The sequence below is a fragment of the Hyla sarda genome, chromosome 3 (assembly GCF_029499605.1).
Source record: "Hyla sarda isolate aHylSar1 chromosome 3, aHylSar1.hap1, whole genome shotgun sequence".
Classification (NCBI taxonomy): Eukaryota; Metazoa; Chordata; class Amphibia; order Anura; family Hylidae; genus Hyla; species Hyla sarda.
Genome location: NC_079191.1, coordinates 283,697,090 through 283,716,688, shown reverse-complemented (window position 1 = coordinate 283,716,688; position 19,599 = coordinate 283,697,090). Strand labels below are relative to the sequence as shown.

At 42.3% G+C, this 19,599-nt stretch overlaps 1 protein-coding gene across 5 annotated transcripts in view; it reads right to left on the bottom strand.

Annotated features, from left to right (window-relative positions):
- The window catches only part of SLC22A3 (solute carrier family 22 member 3), a 291,993-nt gene that overhangs the window by 50,498 nt on the left and 221,896 nt on the right, over window positions 1-19,599 (bottom strand). For 4 of the 5 annotated variants that reach the window (XR_008891398.1, XR_008891399.1, XM_056566775.1 and 1 more), the window contains one exon: window positions 15,751-18,516. The exons of the other annotated variant lie outside the window; for it this stretch is intronic. Coding sequence is in view for 2 of the 4 variants with exons in the window: in XM_056566775.1 (XP_056422750.1) it covers window positions 18,435-18,516 (82 nt within the window). In the remaining 2 variants the exon portion in view is untranslated. Of the gene's footprint in view, window positions 1-15,750; window positions 18,517-19,599 lie in introns of those variants that run through there. 5 annotated transcript variants of the gene reach the window in all.

Sequence of the window (19,599 nt, the reverse complement as noted above, 5' to 3'; positions counted from 1 at the left end):
CTTTTATGGACTCGTTCTGCAGTGACACTGCTGGGATCTGTAGTGCACCAACTGGACACAGTAATGCAATTTTGAAATAAAAATTCAATTATATGGTTCCTGGACTGGTGATGCTGACATTCATGGGTTATGTATGCATAGTCCTGGCTGAAACTACCAGCAGAACATGTAATAGTGGCTTTCTGGGGGAAGTTGTAGTAGTCTGCGTAAAGCAGAAGGTGGAGACACCTTTTAAATTAATTCAAATTTGGCCAGCCAGGTGACCCAGGCTTGCCTGGCTGGCTGGAGGGAGGGAGGTTGCAATAGCAACCTTCAGCATGTCACAGTAGTTTACTGGAGGAAGTTGTAATAGCCTACATACAGCAGAAGGTTGAGAAACCTTTAAATTTGGCCAGCCAGGGGACCCAGGTCTCACTGACTGGAGGTTTACTGGAGGAAGTGGTAGTATCCTGTGTACAGCAGCAAGTTTGTAAACCTTTAAAATAAATTAGAATTTTGGCTTAGCCAGCCAGGCGGCCCAGGCCTGGATGGAAGTAGCAGGTTTGCCAAGATGTGTCCTTGGTCGGGACCTCCTCCTGACCCCAACCTGATACGATCCAAGGATATAAGTAAATTTTGGGGTACAATTGCGGTACATTTGTTATATGCTTTAGTCTCTGTTGCGCATTTTACATCTCAGTTGTATATGTTATTCAACAAAATACCTGTGATATATTATGGTCAATAATATACATAAATCCTTATTGTTAATGAACTTGTTTCTCATATGGATACATTATTTCAAACATATACAGATACGATGATCCATACCTATATATAATCAAGTGTTTACATTGACTGCACATAAACACTTTATTTTATTCTAATGAACATGTTTCTCATATGGATACATTATCTCAAATATATACAGATACGATGATCCATGCTTATATATAATTAACCTCTTCAGGACATAGGGCGTATGGATACGCCCTGCGTTCCGAGTCCTTAAGGACCGAGGGCGTATCCATACGCCCGTGGGAATTCCGGTCCCCACCGCTAGCCAGTTGGGGACCGGAGCCGGATGCCTGTGGCGATTCCGGGTCAATCGGGTCTCCAATGACCCGGTGACCCGGAATTACTGGCTGTTCGGGGCTGTCTCTGACGGCCCCGAACAGCCAGAGCCTGCAGGGGTGAGGTGGCACTGGTGCCACCTCACGATCGCCCTGATTCGTCGGCCGGATTACCGGCCGACCAATCAGGGCGCCTGCTGCGGGTGTCACTCCCGCACCCGCTCCGCCCCTCTTCCTGAGGACGTGAGCGGGTGCGGGACGTGCACCCCGGGTGCTGGGGACCCCGATCCCCGGCGTCAATGTTGGGATCGGGGCCCCAGGAGCAGCGGCGGCGGCGACGACGAGGGACTGACCTCATGCGGCGTGGATCGTTGGACGTGAGTGACAGCCTCCTGCTGTTGCTTAGCAACAGCTCCCAGCATGCAAAAAGGGCATGCTGGGAGCTGTAGTTATGCAACAGCAGGAGGCAGACCACCACATCTCCCAGCATTCCCTTATGGGCATGCTGGGACTTATGGTTTTGCAACAGCTGGAGGCACATTTTTTGTATGGAAAAGTGTACCTTCAGCTGTTGTATAACTACAACTCCCAGCTTGCACAAACAGCTAAAGGGCATGCTGGGAGTTGTAGTGGTGCATCTGCTGGTTGCATAACTACAACTCCCAGCATGCCCGTTGGCTGTCGGTGACTGCTGAGAGTTGTAGTTTTGCAACAGCTGAAGGCACACTGGTTGTGAAACTTAGAGGTTTTTTTTAACCTAACTCAGTGTTTCACGACCGGTGTGCCTCCAGCTGTTGCAAACTCCAACTCTCAGCAGTCAATGTACACCATGCACCGTACATGCTGGGAGTTGTAGTTTTGCAACAGCTGGAGTCACACTGGTTGTGAAACACTGAGTTAGGTCACAAACTCAGTGATACATAACCAGTGTGCCTACAGCTGTTGCAAAACTAAAACTCTCAGCATGTACAGTCTGGCAGCGCATGCTGGGAGTTGTAGTTTTGCAACAGCTGTATGTCCCCCCCCCCCCCCCCCCCAATGTGAATGTACAGGGTACACTCACATGGGCGGAGGATTACAGTAAGTATCTGGCTGCAAGTTTGAGCTGCCGCAAATTTTCTGCCGCAGCTCAAACTGCCAGCGAGAAACTACTGTGAACCCCCGCCCGTGCGACTGTACCCTAAAAACACTACACTACACTAACAAAAAATTTAATAAAAAGTAAAAAACACTACATATACACATACCCCTACACAGCCCCCCTCCCCAATAAAAATGAAAGCGTCTGGTACGCCACTGTTTTCAAAACGGAGCCTCCAGCTGTTGCAAAACAACAACTCCCAGTATTGTCGGACAGCCGTTGACTGTCCAGGCATGCTGGGAGTTTTGCAACAGCTGGAGGCACCCTGTTTGGGAATCACTGGCGTAGAATTCCCCTATGTCCACCCCTATGCAAGTCCCTAATTTAGGACTCAAATGCGCATAGCGCTCTCACTTTGGAGCCCTGTCGTATTTCAAGGCAAAAGTTTAGGGTCACATATGGGGTATCGCCGTACTCGGGAGAAATTGTGTTTTGGGGGGTATTTTCTGCTTTTACCCTTTTTAAAAATGTAAAATGTTTGGGAAAACAAGCATTTTAGGTAAAAAAAAAAATTTTTTTTTTTACATATGCAAAAGTCGTGAAACACCTGTGGGGTATAAAGGTTCACTTAACTCCTTGTTACATTCCCCGAGGGGTCTTGTTTCCAAAATGGTATGCCATGTGTTTTTTTTTTTTTGCTGTCCTGGCACCATAGGGGCTTCCTAAATGCGGCATGCCCCCAGAGCAAAATTTGCTTTCAAAAAGCCAAATGTGACTCCTTCTCTTCCGAGACCTGTAGTGCGCCAGCAGAGCACTTTTCATCCCCATATGGGGTGTTTTCTGAATCGGGAGAAATTGGGATTAAAATTTTTCGGGGTATTTTCTGCTATTACCCTTTTTAAAAATGTAAAATTTTTGGGAAAACAAGCATTTTAGGTAAAATATATATTTTTTTTTTACATTTGCAAAAGTCGTGAAACACCTGTGGGGTATAAAGGCTCACTTTATCCCATGTTACATTCCCCGAGGGGTCTAGTTTCCAAAATGGTATGCCATGTGTTTTTTTTTTTTGCTGTTCTGGCACCATAAGGGCTTCCTAAATGCAACATGCCCCCCAAAAACCATTTCAGAAAAACGTACTCTCCAAAATCCCCTTGTCGCTCCTTCCATTCTGAGCCCTCTACTGCGCCCGCCGAACACTTTACATAGACATATGAGGTATGTCCTTACTCGAGAGAAATTGGGCTACAAATACAAGTCAAAATTTTGTCCTTTTACCCCTTGTAAAAATTCAAAAATTGGGTCTACAAGAACATGTGAGTGTAAAAAATGAAGATTGTGAATTTTCTCCTTCACTTTGCTGCTATTCGTGTGAAACACCTAAAGGGTTAAAACGCTGACTGAATGTCATTTTGAATACTTTGGGGGGTGTAGTTTTTATAATGGGGTCATTTATGGGGTATTTCTAATATGAAGACCCTTCAAATCCACTTCAAACCTGAACTGGTACCTGAAAAATACCGAGTTTGAAAATTTTGTGAAAAATCGGAAAATTGCTGCTGACCGTTGAAGCCCTCTGGTGTCTTCCAAAAGTAAAAACACATCAATTTTATGATGCAAACATAAAGTAAACATATTGTATATGTGAACCCAAAAAAAATGTATTCGTAATATCCATTTTCCTTACAAGCAGAAAGCTTCAAAGTTAGAAAAATGCTAAATTTTTCATCAAATTTACGGATTTTTCACCAAGAAAGGATGCAAGTATCGACAAAAATTTACCACTATGTTAAAGTAGAATATGTCACGAAAAAACAATCTCGGAATCACAATGATAACTAAAAGCATTCCAGAGTTATTAATGTTTAAAGTGACAGTGGTCAGATGTGCAAAAAACGCTCTGGTCCTTAAGGCCAAAATGGGCTCCGTCCTGAAGGGATTGAATGCACATAAACACTTTATTTTAAAATACTTTATTTTAGAATATTTTATTCCATCATATTTATTTCAATATGTGTATTCTCATTTGTATTTATATATTTTAATTCATAATATATGCATGGAATTATAAAATTATCCATACACACTGTATTGTGAAATATTTTTATTGTAAAATATACCAGTTTCAGCTATTATGAAACTTACCAATAGTAGACGTTTTTCCCCTTTTTCCATATTTTCCATGTAGCGGAATGGGTTCAGCCTGCCCCATAACCTGCATATTTGACTGTATTCCTGTATTGTGTTCATGTGTTTCTGTATGTTCTTCGTATGTGGGTTCGGTAGTTCATGGGAAGGAAACTACCGAACCATAGGACCACCCCAGTGAGAGTGTGTGCCTCGTTAGGCGTTCACACTTCTCATAAACAAAACTGCAACTTAAATTGTAATTACTGATGCCTGGGTGTCCGCTGTTCGGTATACGAACCACGTGCGGCGGCCATCTTACGCATGAAAGTTTCAGCGGTGTTTGGTCGTCGAGGGTCTGGAAATCAAATCGGACACTCAAACAACCGAACACCACTGAGACCTCCAGAACGAGTCCCCATTCGGTAGAAACAAAGTACCGAACGAGGGAACCATAATCCAGGTGAATTTAAGTGTGGATGGCTAAGATTATTGTATGTTTTAACTGACGAACGGAGACCGACCACAGGGCCCAAACACATGGAGCCCTTTTCGGATACCACTTTTTCGGTCAAACTTTTCGGTCAAACTTCAACCTCCACCTAACTACCGAACCCCTGGTCCGATCTGGGTGAATTTTGGATATATTATTCACCCAGATCAGGGCTACCTGGCGGTACCCTGATATTGATGCTATATACTAGTTTAGTGGTACATCCAGGTTTGGGGTAAACCTACAGTACAGTTAAGGGGATTATGAGTCACTCTGAGGGGAGGAGATGTGTGGGAGGTAACAGTTACAGTATAACAGTTACAGTATTGGTTACTGTCCTAATTGATGTGAATCCCTCCCTTGCATGGGAACATGCTTTATATGGCACCCTGGAATAAAGATTGTGAGTTCTGCTCCTGAAACTGTGTGTCGTCCAGTTATTGGGAGTGATGTTGGGATATTGCTGTATTACTTTGCCGGCTGGAAACTCTTGTGGATTTACAATTGCCTTGTTCCTGAGCCTCCCTGGGATCATAAGTGGAGAATAGCTGTGGGATACCAGCTCACTGCTACATCCCATTTTTTCTAAATTGGATGTGACGTCCTCCAAAAGGGGAGGAGCTATGGATATTTATATATATCCCACCAAATGACTCCAAAAATTATATGTCTAGCTGCTGAAGAAAGGTCCTATGGGGGACCTGAAACGCGTCCAGCCATAACCCTTATTAATCCCAAGTGCCACACATCTAGCTTTTCAAAAGAATACAGCATTATACAAGATTCCCTGCACCTGTCAAACAACACAGGACAGTATGTCCTATCCTTACCACGAGGACGCTGTTGGCCTTCCTCTACTGCTTGGAGGAGAACCGCTGCAGTAGACACGGATCGGATCGAGCCCACTGCTGCCTCTGCGACTCTGAGATGGCCGAGTCTCCAGTAGCGCACCCTCTGCTCAGGGAGTCAGGACCCATCCGGTGGCTAGCACAACTTATAAAAGGTACCAATTCTTTAACTTTAATATAAAAGAAGCACGGTTACTATCCCCAATCGAGTTCAGTATCGCCGCTGCATATTTGTGAGATGGCTGTGTCTCTAGCAGCGCACCCTCTGCCCAGGGAACTGGGACCCGTCCGGTGATCAGCACAACTTATAGAAGGTACCAATTCTTTAAATTTCATATAAAATAAGCGCTGTCATTATCCGCAATCAAGTTCAGTATCGCCGCTGCATATCTCTGAGACGGCCGTGTCTCTAACAGCGAGCGCTCTGCATAGAAAGCCAGGATTACAACTTTGAAACAGATGCAAATTGTTACAAACTAACTTTGTATAGCTACATAACAACAATTGCTGTATCCTAAATATCTCCAAAGAGAGAGAATACCTAAAGACAGTCTATTATTCATTCATGTGGATTTAAAACACACGTGGAAACGGTTGTCTAAACAAAAACTGCCTTAAACAGAGACACCGCCATATATTTTATATTTGCTATTTCACTGCCTTTATCTCCATAGAATGTGTGGACACTTCTTCAACGAATTATATTCTTTTTAACCATATTCATTTAACCCTATTTTTACCAAGGTTTTATTAATAAAATTTTTTGCCATGTTAATGTATTAACCATTTATTTACTATACAATTTTGTATTTCTGCTGACCCACAAGAGCCCTGTGAGTCACAGAACACAAGCACATTAATATTATATATATGCTTTAACTGGGCCGGAACGCGGCGGTACTCAGTACCGCCACTTCCAAAAATGGCTCTGGAGAGTACCAGCACCTCTCCGTGCGCCCAGAATGTGGGTTTCTCGTACCGGAATGCAGCCCCAGGAACCTACATATACTGTCAGCAGGCCCGTCGCTATACGGTTCGGCAGGCAGCTCGCTGGGCCAGCAGTGCGAGACCCTGCCTGGAGCGGGAGGCAGAGACTGAAGTCGCTGCCTCCGGCTCCTTTTTGTGCCCCGCCCCGCTCCGCTCTGGCTCACCTTCATCTGGTCCGGGATTTGTATTTCCGTGCGTCACTGCTGTCACATGACCATCATGACGTCACGCTAAATTCAAGGGCCGGCGTCCTAATGCCGGCCCCAGAGCGTGACATGACGTGTCACGTGACAGTACGCGGCTCGAAGGATTACCGCGTGAGTGAATGTTATTTCAACCTGCCTACTGGGTCTGGGGGAGGGGTTAATCTGGGGCACCGTACTATCTTCCTGCAGGGGGGAGTGGGTTAATCTGGGGCACCGTACTATCTTCCTACAGGGGGGGGGTTAATCAGGGGGGTACTACCTTCTAACAGGGGGGGGGTTAAACTGGGGGTACTACCATTCTACTGGGGGGGGTTAATCTGGGGGTACTACCTGCCTACTGGGGGGAGGGGGTTAACTTGCAACCCCAGTAGGCAGGTAGTACCCCTAGATTAACCCCCTCCCTCCAGCAGGCATGTAGTACCCCCAGATTAACCCCCCCCCAAGTAGGAAGGTAGCACACCCAGATGAACCCCCCTCCAAACGTATTAAAGGCCGCAACCGCAACTTAATAGATATACAGCATATATATCTATTAAGTTGCATTTGCGGACTTCAAAACGTTGGCCGCGCAGTTCAGACTGTGAGGTCACGTATGAATAAACACCGCTCAAACATCACCAATGGATTTATGTTACATAGTTTATCCCGTCATTTTTTATTTAAACATCAAAAATGTGTGGATGAATTAAAGTTATTTATACTGGAGACAATACCACTCAATTCTCCAAGCCGCATACAGAAGCTAAATAATAGGGAAGCATTTTGGATATTTACTTTGTCAACTTTGGTTCCGGATGGTTTGAATGAAACCCTTTAAAATGCCCGCTAGGATTTGAAGATATAAATATATTTTTAATTTTATTAATCATTTTTTTATGTATATAAAAATTATTTTTTTAGTATTTTGTTATATAAATATATATATTTTTTTATAATTTATTTCTTTCTTTGAAATTTTTGTGGTATTGTCTACTGATATAATAACCCTATATATTTTCTCTTATGTATTATCATGCAGATTTTATATGTTAAAATATATATGGGAAAATAATGTGATGTGGATGTACTCAATCTGTGTGGTGGTCCGAGAACTTTCACCTGGTGGTATCCTCAACCCACCTTAAATATTTGAAAAATAGGAAGTTAATATTTACTTCCTATTTTTAAAATATATATGTATGTTCTAGAGATATTGTAAAGGGTTAATGTTTTTCCCATAAGGGGTTAAGCATTTTCCCTATAAAAACCACACACCTTGTTGTAACCCTTATGCCTGATGAAGCGGAACTTCCGCGAAACGCGTTGCATTGTGGGAATAAAGAAAAGCTGCATTTTATCTGATCTCCAGTGCCTTCTTGATCTCTGCCTGTTTGGAGGGAATTTATATTGCATCTGTGGTTATGTGAAGCGGAGCGGCTGCTGATACCTTACTTCTAAACATACTCTCTTCCATGGTTGTACTTGGATGGAGTACAACCGCATCTGGTAAGCGCTAATTCACATTGAGCGTTACCACATTTTATTTGGGTATCACACAAGGGAGTGCATCCTTTTGTCTTCTTTTTCTTCTTTAGGTAGGAATTGAGGCACACTACAACAGGGTAACTGGGAGAATACTGTTGTCTGGACAATGGATACTGACGGGATCGAGGAGGAGGAGGGCACAACACTAAGGAGGAAAATCCCACAAATGTGCTGCCTTTGGAAGAGGCCTGGTTATTGGACAGTTTAGAGGGATCTGGGGGATCAATAGTAGCAGCAGCAGTGTTTTCTTCATGTTGTGACTTGACTGTCCTACGCGGCCTTGTGGTGAAGCTCCAAATGCCTATGTAGAGACATATTTCCTACACTCGGACCCTGGGCATCTGTTTGCAGAGACAGCATATATTGCCATGTTCACTGCATCAGATAAAGTAGAAAAGAAGTTCCACACATGAGAATATCAGACAGGGACTGCCCCACCTGACTGCCCCCTCCACTGGATTGTTCTTTAACAAAAGCTGAACCTGCAGCAGCATTGCCGTCACCTGAGCTCATCAGGCCAGCAGCCCTACGCCTCTTACGTTTCATAGATTTTCTTCCCCTACCTTGGCTACGCTCTTCTTCGCTGACACTGCAACTACCCTCTTGCTCTGGACACAACAACGCATGCCCAGGTGGTTCCCATGTCCTGTCCAATATCACATCATTGTCAACATCAAAATCCTCATCGTCCACGCAACTCCTCTCTGAATAGACTTCTTGGGCACCTTGCTCCCCCTCAGCATAACCACCTCAACGCCTTACAGTTTCCCCACCACAACTACCACCACCAATCCCGTTTGTGCTGGGCTCGACCACTGATTCTACCTCCACCACCTCGCCAACACACCCCAAAGCTTGACTGTCCCCACACAACTCCTCCTCGTGGCTTGGCTAGTGCTATCCTTCTGCATAGCAGGGGGAGGCAAAGCCAGAGATGAGGTAGAACAGCGTCTAGGATGGACCTTTCCACTTCTCCATGTAAGTGTAGACTTGAAGGAATCCACTGACTGGCTCACCATCATATTGTCTCATCCTCTTATGACAAAAATATTCTGGTAAAGCAGGATTATCCTGTGTAACCACATAACCTCTCTCAGGCAGTGAGAACTTGGGATAGCTGACACGGCTGCCACTACTACCACAAGACACCTGGCTGCTGTTGCCACTACCTGTACTGGCATGAACATTCTTACTGGCAGAGAACATGGTGCGGGTCTTCTGCCCTCTACCCTGTCCACCAACTTCTTTTCCAGACATTTTTTTTTTGTTAACTTTCATCCTTTTTTGGGTGATTTTTTGCCAACCTACTTGTCAAATCTAAGTTGCAATCCTTTGAACACTTTTTGCTTGGCAGGGATGACATCACAATGAGTACTGAAGATGTTTGTGAAACAATATTAAAAGCACCAGAACCATATAAGAATACAGGCTAGATATGTGTAACTTCAACACGCTTTTTGCTTGGCAGGGATGACAGCACAATGAGTGCTAGAGGTGTTAGCAGAACAATAATAAATGCACCACAACCGTATAACACTACAGGCTAGATACGTGAACCTTCAACACACTTTTTGCGTGGCAGGGATTACAGCACAATGAGTACTGAAAGGTGTTTGCAGAACAATATTAAATGCACCAGAACCGTATAGCACTACAGGCTAGATACGTGTAACTTCAACATGCTTTATGCATGGCAGGGATGACAGCACAACAAGAACTGAAGGTGTTTGTGGAACAATATTAAATGCACCAGAACCGTATAACACTACAGGCTAGTTGACAGCACAATGTGTACTGAATGTGTTTGCATTAATCTTTTATATTTACTACTGTGTTGACAGGCCCTATAGGTATATAGGTGACACTTGAATACACTTTGTGGGTGGGTGGCACAGATCAATGCACTTCACTGGCTACTGTAGATGGTTCAGGAACACTATTCAATTCAGGTATATGCAGGACCGAGCCTTGAAAAAGGCTTTGGATTTGTAGTAGCAAAACATGAGCCCTTCAGAGGCTGTGTTTAGGATGTCCCCTTATGTGCTGTTTTGGTGTATAGGAGCCCCTATAGGATTCTTGTATGGGGTTTAAATCCTGTTCACACACACGCACACGGTCTCTCTTATCTTTATCTCTTTCTTTCTAATCACTAACTGTCCCTATTTCTTCTCTCTTTGTAATCTGTATCTCAGTCTCTCTCTTTCTAACCACAAGTTGTCCCTATGTCTGGATCTCTTCCTCTCTCTCTCTTTCTCCTCTGTGCAGAAGTTCCAGAGCTCTGAATGCTGTGGGTGACATCACTTCCCTTTTATCTGTGTCCCTTGCTGTGTCCTATTGGCCTTTGTGCTGTTTGACACAGTAAGCAGCAAATCACATGATAGACCTGGGTTATCATGTGATCTGCTGATATCCCTACATCATCTCACCACCCCCTGCCTGCCCTACTTCTTCCATCCACCAAAAAAAAACATGCTTTCAGGTTTTTCTCGTGCAAACCGAAACGGTAAAAGCTCAAGTGTTCAAGCCAGAAAAATCCTAAAGTTCAGGTCGAATTCGGGTTCACCGGATTCGGCTCACTCATCTCTATCCCTTAGGCTATGTTTACACGGCAGAATTTCAGGGTGAAATTCCCCATTGATTTCAATGGGATTCTGCTGCACTGTTCACATAGCAGAATTTCCATGCTGGAAACATCTGGTGCGGAAATTCTAATTCTGGTGTCCGCAGAAAGAATAGACAAGTCTATCTCTTTCTGCAGCCTCCGCATGGAATGCATTGTCTACGAGACTGTGCATTCCGATCCGTCCGGTCTGCATTTAGGGGCAGTGTCTGCACAGAGATTTTCCATATGGACAATGTTGTTTGAACATAGCAATAGAAAGTTACTGTGCTCTGGGCTATATTCACGCCTACTCCAGTGGGATTGATAGCCCAGGCATCTATGATGTCACCGATATAACTTTAAAATGTATTTTATTCACAATCGCTGCTGACCCTGAAGACGAGACATTGTGAGTATGCTGATTTTACCCTATATAACATGTTGCCAATGGTTATATAGAGTAAAATCTGATGATAGGTTCCCTTTAAATATTAGTAATAGCTAAGTGGTAACGGAACCACAAAGGGGCTTGAGATGTGGTATGGTAGTAATAGAATTTCAATGTTTAAAAAGTCTTGTTTTTTCTATATATAATCTGCATGAAAGATTAAAACAGACAGTTACAGACACATCCAAATGTTTACTTTTTATAAATTCTTGGCAAAGATATAAAATGAAAAAACACAAAGAACAGACAAGATATACAAACATAATTTCATAATACATCGCTGTTGACAAGTATCCAAAATTGTATTTCTTGTAGAATAGGATGTCTATTATTAGTAGAGCAAATGTGAAGTTCAAATGCTGCTTTTTGAGAAGACAATTTTCTGGGGAACCTAGGGAATCCTAAGTGGAACTTTAGTAGTAGTGAAAAAGATATCAAAGAAATGTGGACTACATCTTCATACTAAAATACAAGTTCAATTATTTACCAGTTATAAGAACCTAGTATTCAATAATTATGGATTAGCTATAGATTTTTCTGAAAAACTTGCTTTGGAAAAGTTTTTTTTCATTAGGTAATCTCTACTACATTAAAATCATTTTTATAGTAAAATATGAGCATTTCAACTGTTCAATTTCGAGATCTCAGTATTTGAATCTGCTAAAACAGTAAGGGTATGTTCACATGGCGAAAAATATGAAGAATGTAAGTCCAAAAAACATTGTTGACATTCTGCAAATTTGCATGTTCCACCGGCGCTAGGATTGCTCATAAATGTGTCATCTCAGCAATGGATTTCTGAGTGGATTCCGCCCAAAAAATTTACACGTCACTTCTTGCAGATGTGGCTGCAGTGGAACTTCTGCCATGTGTACAGTGCAGCAGAACCCCATTGAAAACAGTGGAATTCTGCTGCAACTACATTTTTGAGCTGAATATTTCTGTCGGATTATGCTTGAAAATTCCATGGTGTGAACATGCCCTAAGGGTAATGTATTAAATGAAACTTGTCATATTGAAAAAGCAGTCCCATGAGCAGATAACTTGCATAGAGCAGAAGGAGCTGAGTAGCTTCATACATAGTTTGTGGGAAATGTTTCAAGATTTTTAGTAAATCTCGTCTCATTCTTGGCTAAGTAGTCAAGTGGGCTGTCCTACTCAGTGATTGACAGCTCACTCTATATGCACACACTTAAATAGCTGTCAATCACTAAAAAGCACCATGCACCTGTATACTTAGCCCAGAATCAATTGAGATCTACATGAATAAATGGCAAGGCATCCTGAAGATTCTCCTGCATAACTAAATATCAATCTGTTCAGTTTATCTTTCTATATAACATGATTATGCATTAAAGGAGACTCCACCCTTAGACATCTTATCCCCTATCTTAAGGATAGTGGATGAGATGTCTGATCATAGGGGTCCCGCTGCTGGGGACCCTCTCAATCTCTTCTGCAGCACCCACTTGTAATCAGCTGCAGGAGCGAAGATCGCTCCATGTCTGATGACTCACGATACAGGGGCCGAAGTATTGTGACGTCACGGCTCCGACCTTCGTGATGTCACGGTCCGCCTCCGCAATGCAAGCCTATGGGAGGGGGTGTGATGGCTGCCACGCCCCCTACCATAGACTTGCATTGAGGGGCGGGGCGTGACATCACGAGTGGGCAGAGCCGTGATGCCACGAAACTCCGGCCCCTGTATCGTGAGTAATAAGACACACAGCGATCTTCGCTCCTGCAGCTGATGACAAGTGGGTGCCTTTGGATAGGGTTTAAGATGTCTAGGGACGGAGTATCCCTTTAACCATGTTGCCAAATGAAGTGTGCCACATTTTTGCAACTGAACTTGGTTCTGGTTATGTATTTAACCAATTAACTTGGTCCTGGTGCTATATCTATGTTATGAGTTCTGCTGCTTCAAGCTTGATTCGAACTCTGTACTGATACTGTATTTGTACTAAAACTTTAGTATTTTGGTGTGGCAAGAGCACATTTTCCCCCATCTTATACACAGACTTAGGACTGAGGTTCAAACACAGCCTGGAGTGCTGAGAAGGGGGGGGGGTGTCCAGCCTCATCCAATCATAGCTCCTCTCAAACTTAACTGCTATATGGTGTGGGTTGGATACCCCCCCCCCCTTCAGCACTCCAGGCTGCACTTCCTGTGTTTTTTTTGCTTCGGTCCTAAGTCTGTGTATGAGATTGGGGTAAATGTGCTCTTGAGCTTTTTTAAGCACAAATAAAACATAGAAAACTTCTTTTTTTTTTAAACCAAAGTATATTAGAAATCTTTTTTATTTACCATAAGGAGTGCAATAGCAAAAATTTGTTTTAATGAGAGTGCCCATTTAAGGATATGTGTAATGCAGGCATTATGTATGCATTTTCTGAAACTATTTTGGCCTTAAATGGGCACTGTCAGATACAAAAACTTTTGATATGTTGTAAAGCATATTATAAAATTATCAGTATTTCATACTGAAAAAGCCAGTCAAATAACTGCCCCCCCCCCCCCCCCTGCCTGCTTGGACACATACTCGTCCTGCTGTGTCCAGGCATCATCACCTATGTCATGGACACACTTCCTTGATTGATAGCTGTGAGCGCAGGGCTCACAGCTGGAGGAAAAATCCTCCCACTGTCAGCTTGTGTCCCGCTACTGTCAGTGAGGACAAGCTGGGAGTTGTAGTTTTGCTGATGCTAGGAGAGCTGTGAGCATACTGAGGGAGGGGGCGGAGACCTGCACAGCGAGGCCACACCCCTCCCTTTGAGAGGAATTCAGACTAGTGAGCTACAATAAAAGTGTAATAAAAAAATAAATAAAGGTGCTATAAAGGTGCTAGACACATAAAAATTATAAGTACATGGTCACAATTAGGTACTAAGTGATATATGCCTGCAGCACTCCAGGCTGCACTTCCTGTGTTTTTTTTTGCTTCGGTCCTAAGTCTGTGTATGAGATTGGGGTAAATATGCTCTTGAGCTTTTTTAAGCACAAATAAAACATAGAAAACTTCTTTTTTTTTTAAACCAAAGTATATTAGAAATCTTTTTTATTTACCATAAGGAGTGCAATAGCAAAAATTTGTTTTAATGAGAGTGCCCATTTAAGGATATGTGTAATGCAGGCATTATGTATGCATTTTCTGAAACTATTTTGGCCTTAAATGGGCACTGTCAGATACAAAAACTTTTGATATGTTGTAAAGCATATTATAAAATTATCAGTATTTCATACTGAAAAAGCCAGTCAAATAACTGCCCCCCCCCCCCCTCTGCCTGCTTGGACACATACTCGTCCTGCTGTGTCCATGCATCATCACCTATGTCATGGACACACTTCCTTGATTGACAGCTGTGAGTGCAGGGCTCACAGCTGGAGGAAAAATCCTCCCACTGTCAGCTTGTGTCCCGCTACTGTCAGTGAGGACAAGCTGGGAGTTGTAGTTTTGCTGATGCTAGGAGAGATGTGAGCATACTGAGGGAGGGGGCGGAGACCTGCACAGCGAGGCCACACCTCTCCCTTTGAGAGGAATTCAGACTAGTGAGCTACAATAAAAGTGTAATAAAAAAATAAATAAAGGTGCTATAAAGGTGCTAGACACATAAAAATTATAAGTACATGGTCACGATTAGGTACTAAGTGATATATTTAAAAAAGGTTTTTTGTTGGATCTGACGGGTACGCTTCATCTTTTATATTTCCATCCACAGACGAGTATGAGGGCTTGTTTTTTGCGCGACCAGTTGTCCTTTGTAATGACATCACTCATTTTACCATAAAATGTATGGCAAAATCTAAAAAATACTATTTGTGTGGGGAAATTGAAAATAAAACCGCAATTTTGCCAATTTTGGAAGGTTTCGTTTTCACGCTGTACAATTTACAGTAAAATTGCGCCATGATCTGTACTTTTTATTGATACCACATTTGCATACATTAAAGCATACCCGTCAGATATTTTTTTTCAATATATCACTCAGTACCTAATACTGACCATGTACATCAAATTTTTATGTGTCTAGCACCTTTATTTATTTTTTTATTACACTTTTAATTTAGAACACTACTCTGAATTTCTCTCAAAAGGGGGGGGCGTGGCCTCACTGTGCAGGTCTCTGACCCTCCCTCAGTATGCTGTCTGCTCACATCTCCCCTAGCATTTGCAAAACTACAACTCCCAGCTTGTCCTCACTGACAGTAGCAGGACACAAGCTGACGGGGAGGATTCTTCCTCCAGATCTGAGCCCTGCACTCACAGCCGTCAATCAAGGAAGTGGGTCCATGACATAGGTGATGATGCATGGACACAGCAGGACTAGTATGTGTCCAAGCAGGAAGGGGGGGGGCAGTTGTTTGACCAGCTTTTTCAGTATGAAACACTGAAAATTTTCTAATGAAAGCAATTGCAAAACATTTTGGCTTTGCATGCTTTACAGCATATCAAAAGTTTTTGTATCTGACAGTGCCCATTTAAACTTTTAATTCATTTTCTTTAAAAAAAAATGTCATCTTGTGTGACAAAAAAGCAGCAATTTTGGACTTTTTTTTTTTTTTTACGTCGTTCTCCGTACAGGATCAATACCATTATATTTTGACATATACTCTGGTCTGCTCGATCTCAGACCAGAGCAGAAGACCACTGGAGACAGACGGAGGCAGGTGAGGGGACCTCCGTCCGCCATTATGGACTGCCGCAGATGCCGTGATTTGTATTGATCACGGCATCTGAGGGGTTAAAGGCGGGCATCAGCGCACCAGGACGTACATTTATGTCCTATGTCGTTAAGGGGTTAAAGAGAATCTATTATCAGGTTTATGATGCCCTTTTTTAAAGATAACAAAGTAATGATAGCTAGCCATACATAAGCAGTGTGTCACTTGGAAATGTGGTGTTTTTTTTTCTAAAATCACTGTTTATCAGCATGAGCCAAGTACTGTGTAAGCTTGTGCATGAGCTAGAGGCTAACCCTACTCTCCAGCAGCTTATAGACAGCTTTAAAAGGGAGAAAGTTACCAGGAGAAAGGCTGGAGTAGCCCACTGAAGGATGCAGCCTCAGAGGAAGAAAATAACAAATGTGCTAGTTAGCAATGTGTGTCCGCAATAGTGATACATCAACTTTTATTTATCACCTAGTTTAGTGACATTGGAAATGCAGAGTGTGAATAGGTGGCTCAAAAATAAGGGATATTAGAAGTGTGGCACATCTGTAAAACTTGTAGTTTTGCTAAACCTTGCGAAGACTATAGCAATATTGCAGGCAATAAAACATTCAAAATTAACCAATATATAAATTGCTATTCACAGAACGTAGGATACATTATTGAGTGTGCTGAATGCAATTTGAAATTTGTCCAATGCACGTCACGGAAATTATTAGTAAAAACACTGGAACACCTCAATGCTGCAAGTGAGACAAATAGCAGAAATAAATCGGGAGCATCCATGCACTTTTTACATTTACATGAAGGCTTGGTGAAATCATTTAGAATTTTTGGCACTGGGAGGATACTTCCCCGTACTCTGGGCAACAACATTCACCACAAGCTGCTAAGTCATGAAGCCTATCAACAGTTCACGCTAGGAACTAGTACACCGTGTGGCTTGAACATCCGTAAAGAGATTATGTTTCACTATTGAGTACATACAGTGTTAACTAGCACATCATTAAAGCTTACTCCGAAGCTGCATCCTTCATATGTTTTGGTTTGTTACATTGTATCATAAAGTTACTTTAATTACTTGTTCTAAACTATATAAACACTTAAAAACATGATCTATTCGTTGCTGAGTGTACATTAGAGTAACAATGTTTTATGTGATTGTTATTTGTCCTGATTGACCTACACTCCTCCCATGGAGATTCCCTTTAAATTCTAGCCTGGAACTGGACAGGAGCAAACAACTTGGGATAATTTATAGGAAATTACTCTTTCATGCAAAAATATTTATTTGCATTGCACATTAATATTCAGCGTATTTTCAATATGTAACTTATATTACATATTTTGTTTGTAGCAATAGGAATAATTTTATGTGACATACATAAGCACCCTGCACGTATATCTTTGTTATTGAAGTACAGAAACTGTTGTTAAAAGAAGGAGGGAAGACCTTTGTCTACCAGATCTGACCACCAAGTTGAATGGAGAGGGACTGGTGGTCATCGAAGTTGGCCAGGGGCAGGAGCTTGTCAAACTACTGGTTTTATTAAACTACTATAATATGCAATATTACAATATCGACATGCGGCTAACGTATGGTCGGAATAAACCATTTGCACACAAAATCACAGCTCGCTAATCTGAGCCATCTGTCAAACACCTAAAGTTCTGTGTTGCCTACTTAGCAATTATATTACAATTCTTCTAACCTTTATATCAGTTAGTGTGTTCTCCATTGATCTGATGCATATAACAAAATGTATAGTTAAATGATTACTACACACCTACAAAAAGAAAAGGAACCAGATCACTTAATTACATAATAAATAAAACATTGTGGCGTTAAGGCGTGCTAAGTGTGTTCTGTTTGATTGTTATCATTAACACGATTGCCACATCCCAGGGTATCACTGCAATAAGATCTACTCTTAAATAAGAAATGCTTGGATGCTGCAAATAGCAGGTGTCATCTTTTATTTCACAAAAGTATAGGGTCTCCTACCTCTTCGTTGATGTATAATAAGGAAATATTGGACACTTTATAGGCTCTGTGAATATGCAAAACACCAGAGTGTACATAATCCTAGCTGAGATTCTCTTTAAAGCTTTACTAGGAGAATGCAGCTTTCTTCTCAGTAGCTATATTACAGTTGCTTACAACTTATTTTATAACTTAAAATTGCTGTGCACTGTGTGAAAATACAAATTTTATTTAAAAAAAAAAATCATATATATTTTGATGTATAAAATAACTGATTACATTTGTCCACGCTGGTACGAACCACAAATATGATTTCTATGCTGGCCTGTTTTAGGCATAGTGAGCTCTAGATACTTAGGGATACATTTACAGAACTATAAGTATATTTATTTTAAGATGTGCTCGGTGAAAGGTCATAATTTAACACCATCACTTTTTAGGTGACTGTCAAGAATACATATGTCCATTTTTTCTTTCTTGTCATTGTTCATTGGCCTAGAATGAAAATTTTAAATAAATGTATTATTACTACAAAACAAAAAGACAAGACAAAAATAAAACAACTTAATTAATTTGGAAACATTCCTATTTTTATCCCCTGTAGTTTATTTTTACCTCCATTACTTTACGAGGGAGGTTGTGCATGTAAATTGTTTATTTGATTAAATCCTTTGTATGCAAATATATTTGTGCTAGTGCATATAAAATACAAATGAATCTGTTTTGGGACACCTAACACAAGCTTAAACAGTTGTCTGAGGATGAATAAAATATACAAGGCTGAAGGTGCTATAGATGTAAAAAAGTGATACTTACCTACCTTAATCCCTGGTCTATATAGGCCCATTACTGGCTGCATCATCACAAAGTATAAGAACAAGGAAGAAGCAGTGACAAGCATAGACTGGGGCATTAGACCAGTGCCCTAATATTTACCGTATTTTTCGCCGTATAAGACTCACTTTTTCTTCCCCAAAACTGGGGGGAAAAAGTCGGTGCGTCTTATACGGCGAATACACACCTATCGCGGCGGTCCCTGCGGCCATCAACGGCCGGGAACCGCAGCTATTACAGGACATCACCGATCGCGGTGATGCCCTGTATTAACTCTTCAGACGCGGCGATCAAAGCTGACTGCCGCGTCTGAAGGGAAAGTGACACTAACCCGGCTGTTCAGTCGGGCTGTTCGGGACCGCCACGATTTCACTGCGGCGGTCCCGAACAGCCCGACTGAATAGCCGGGTTAGTGCTTACAGGACACCGGGAGGGACCTTACCTGCCTCCTCTGTGTCTTCTCCGTTCAGGGATTCCCTGTATGGCCGGCGCTCTCCTTCCTCGTCATCACGTACATGCGTCGGCGTGCGTAACGACGTGATGGCGGCGACGGAGAGCGAGGATACCCGGCCGGCAGCAGAGAAGTTCTGGAGCGACGGCGACAGCAATGGAGCGACATCCAGGGCAGCGGTGACGAGTCCGGAGCGGCGGGGCCACGTGAGTATTACCTCCTATGCAGTGGTCTTCAATCTGCGGACCTCAAGATGTTGCAAAACTACAGCTGGGAGTTGTAGTTTTGCAACA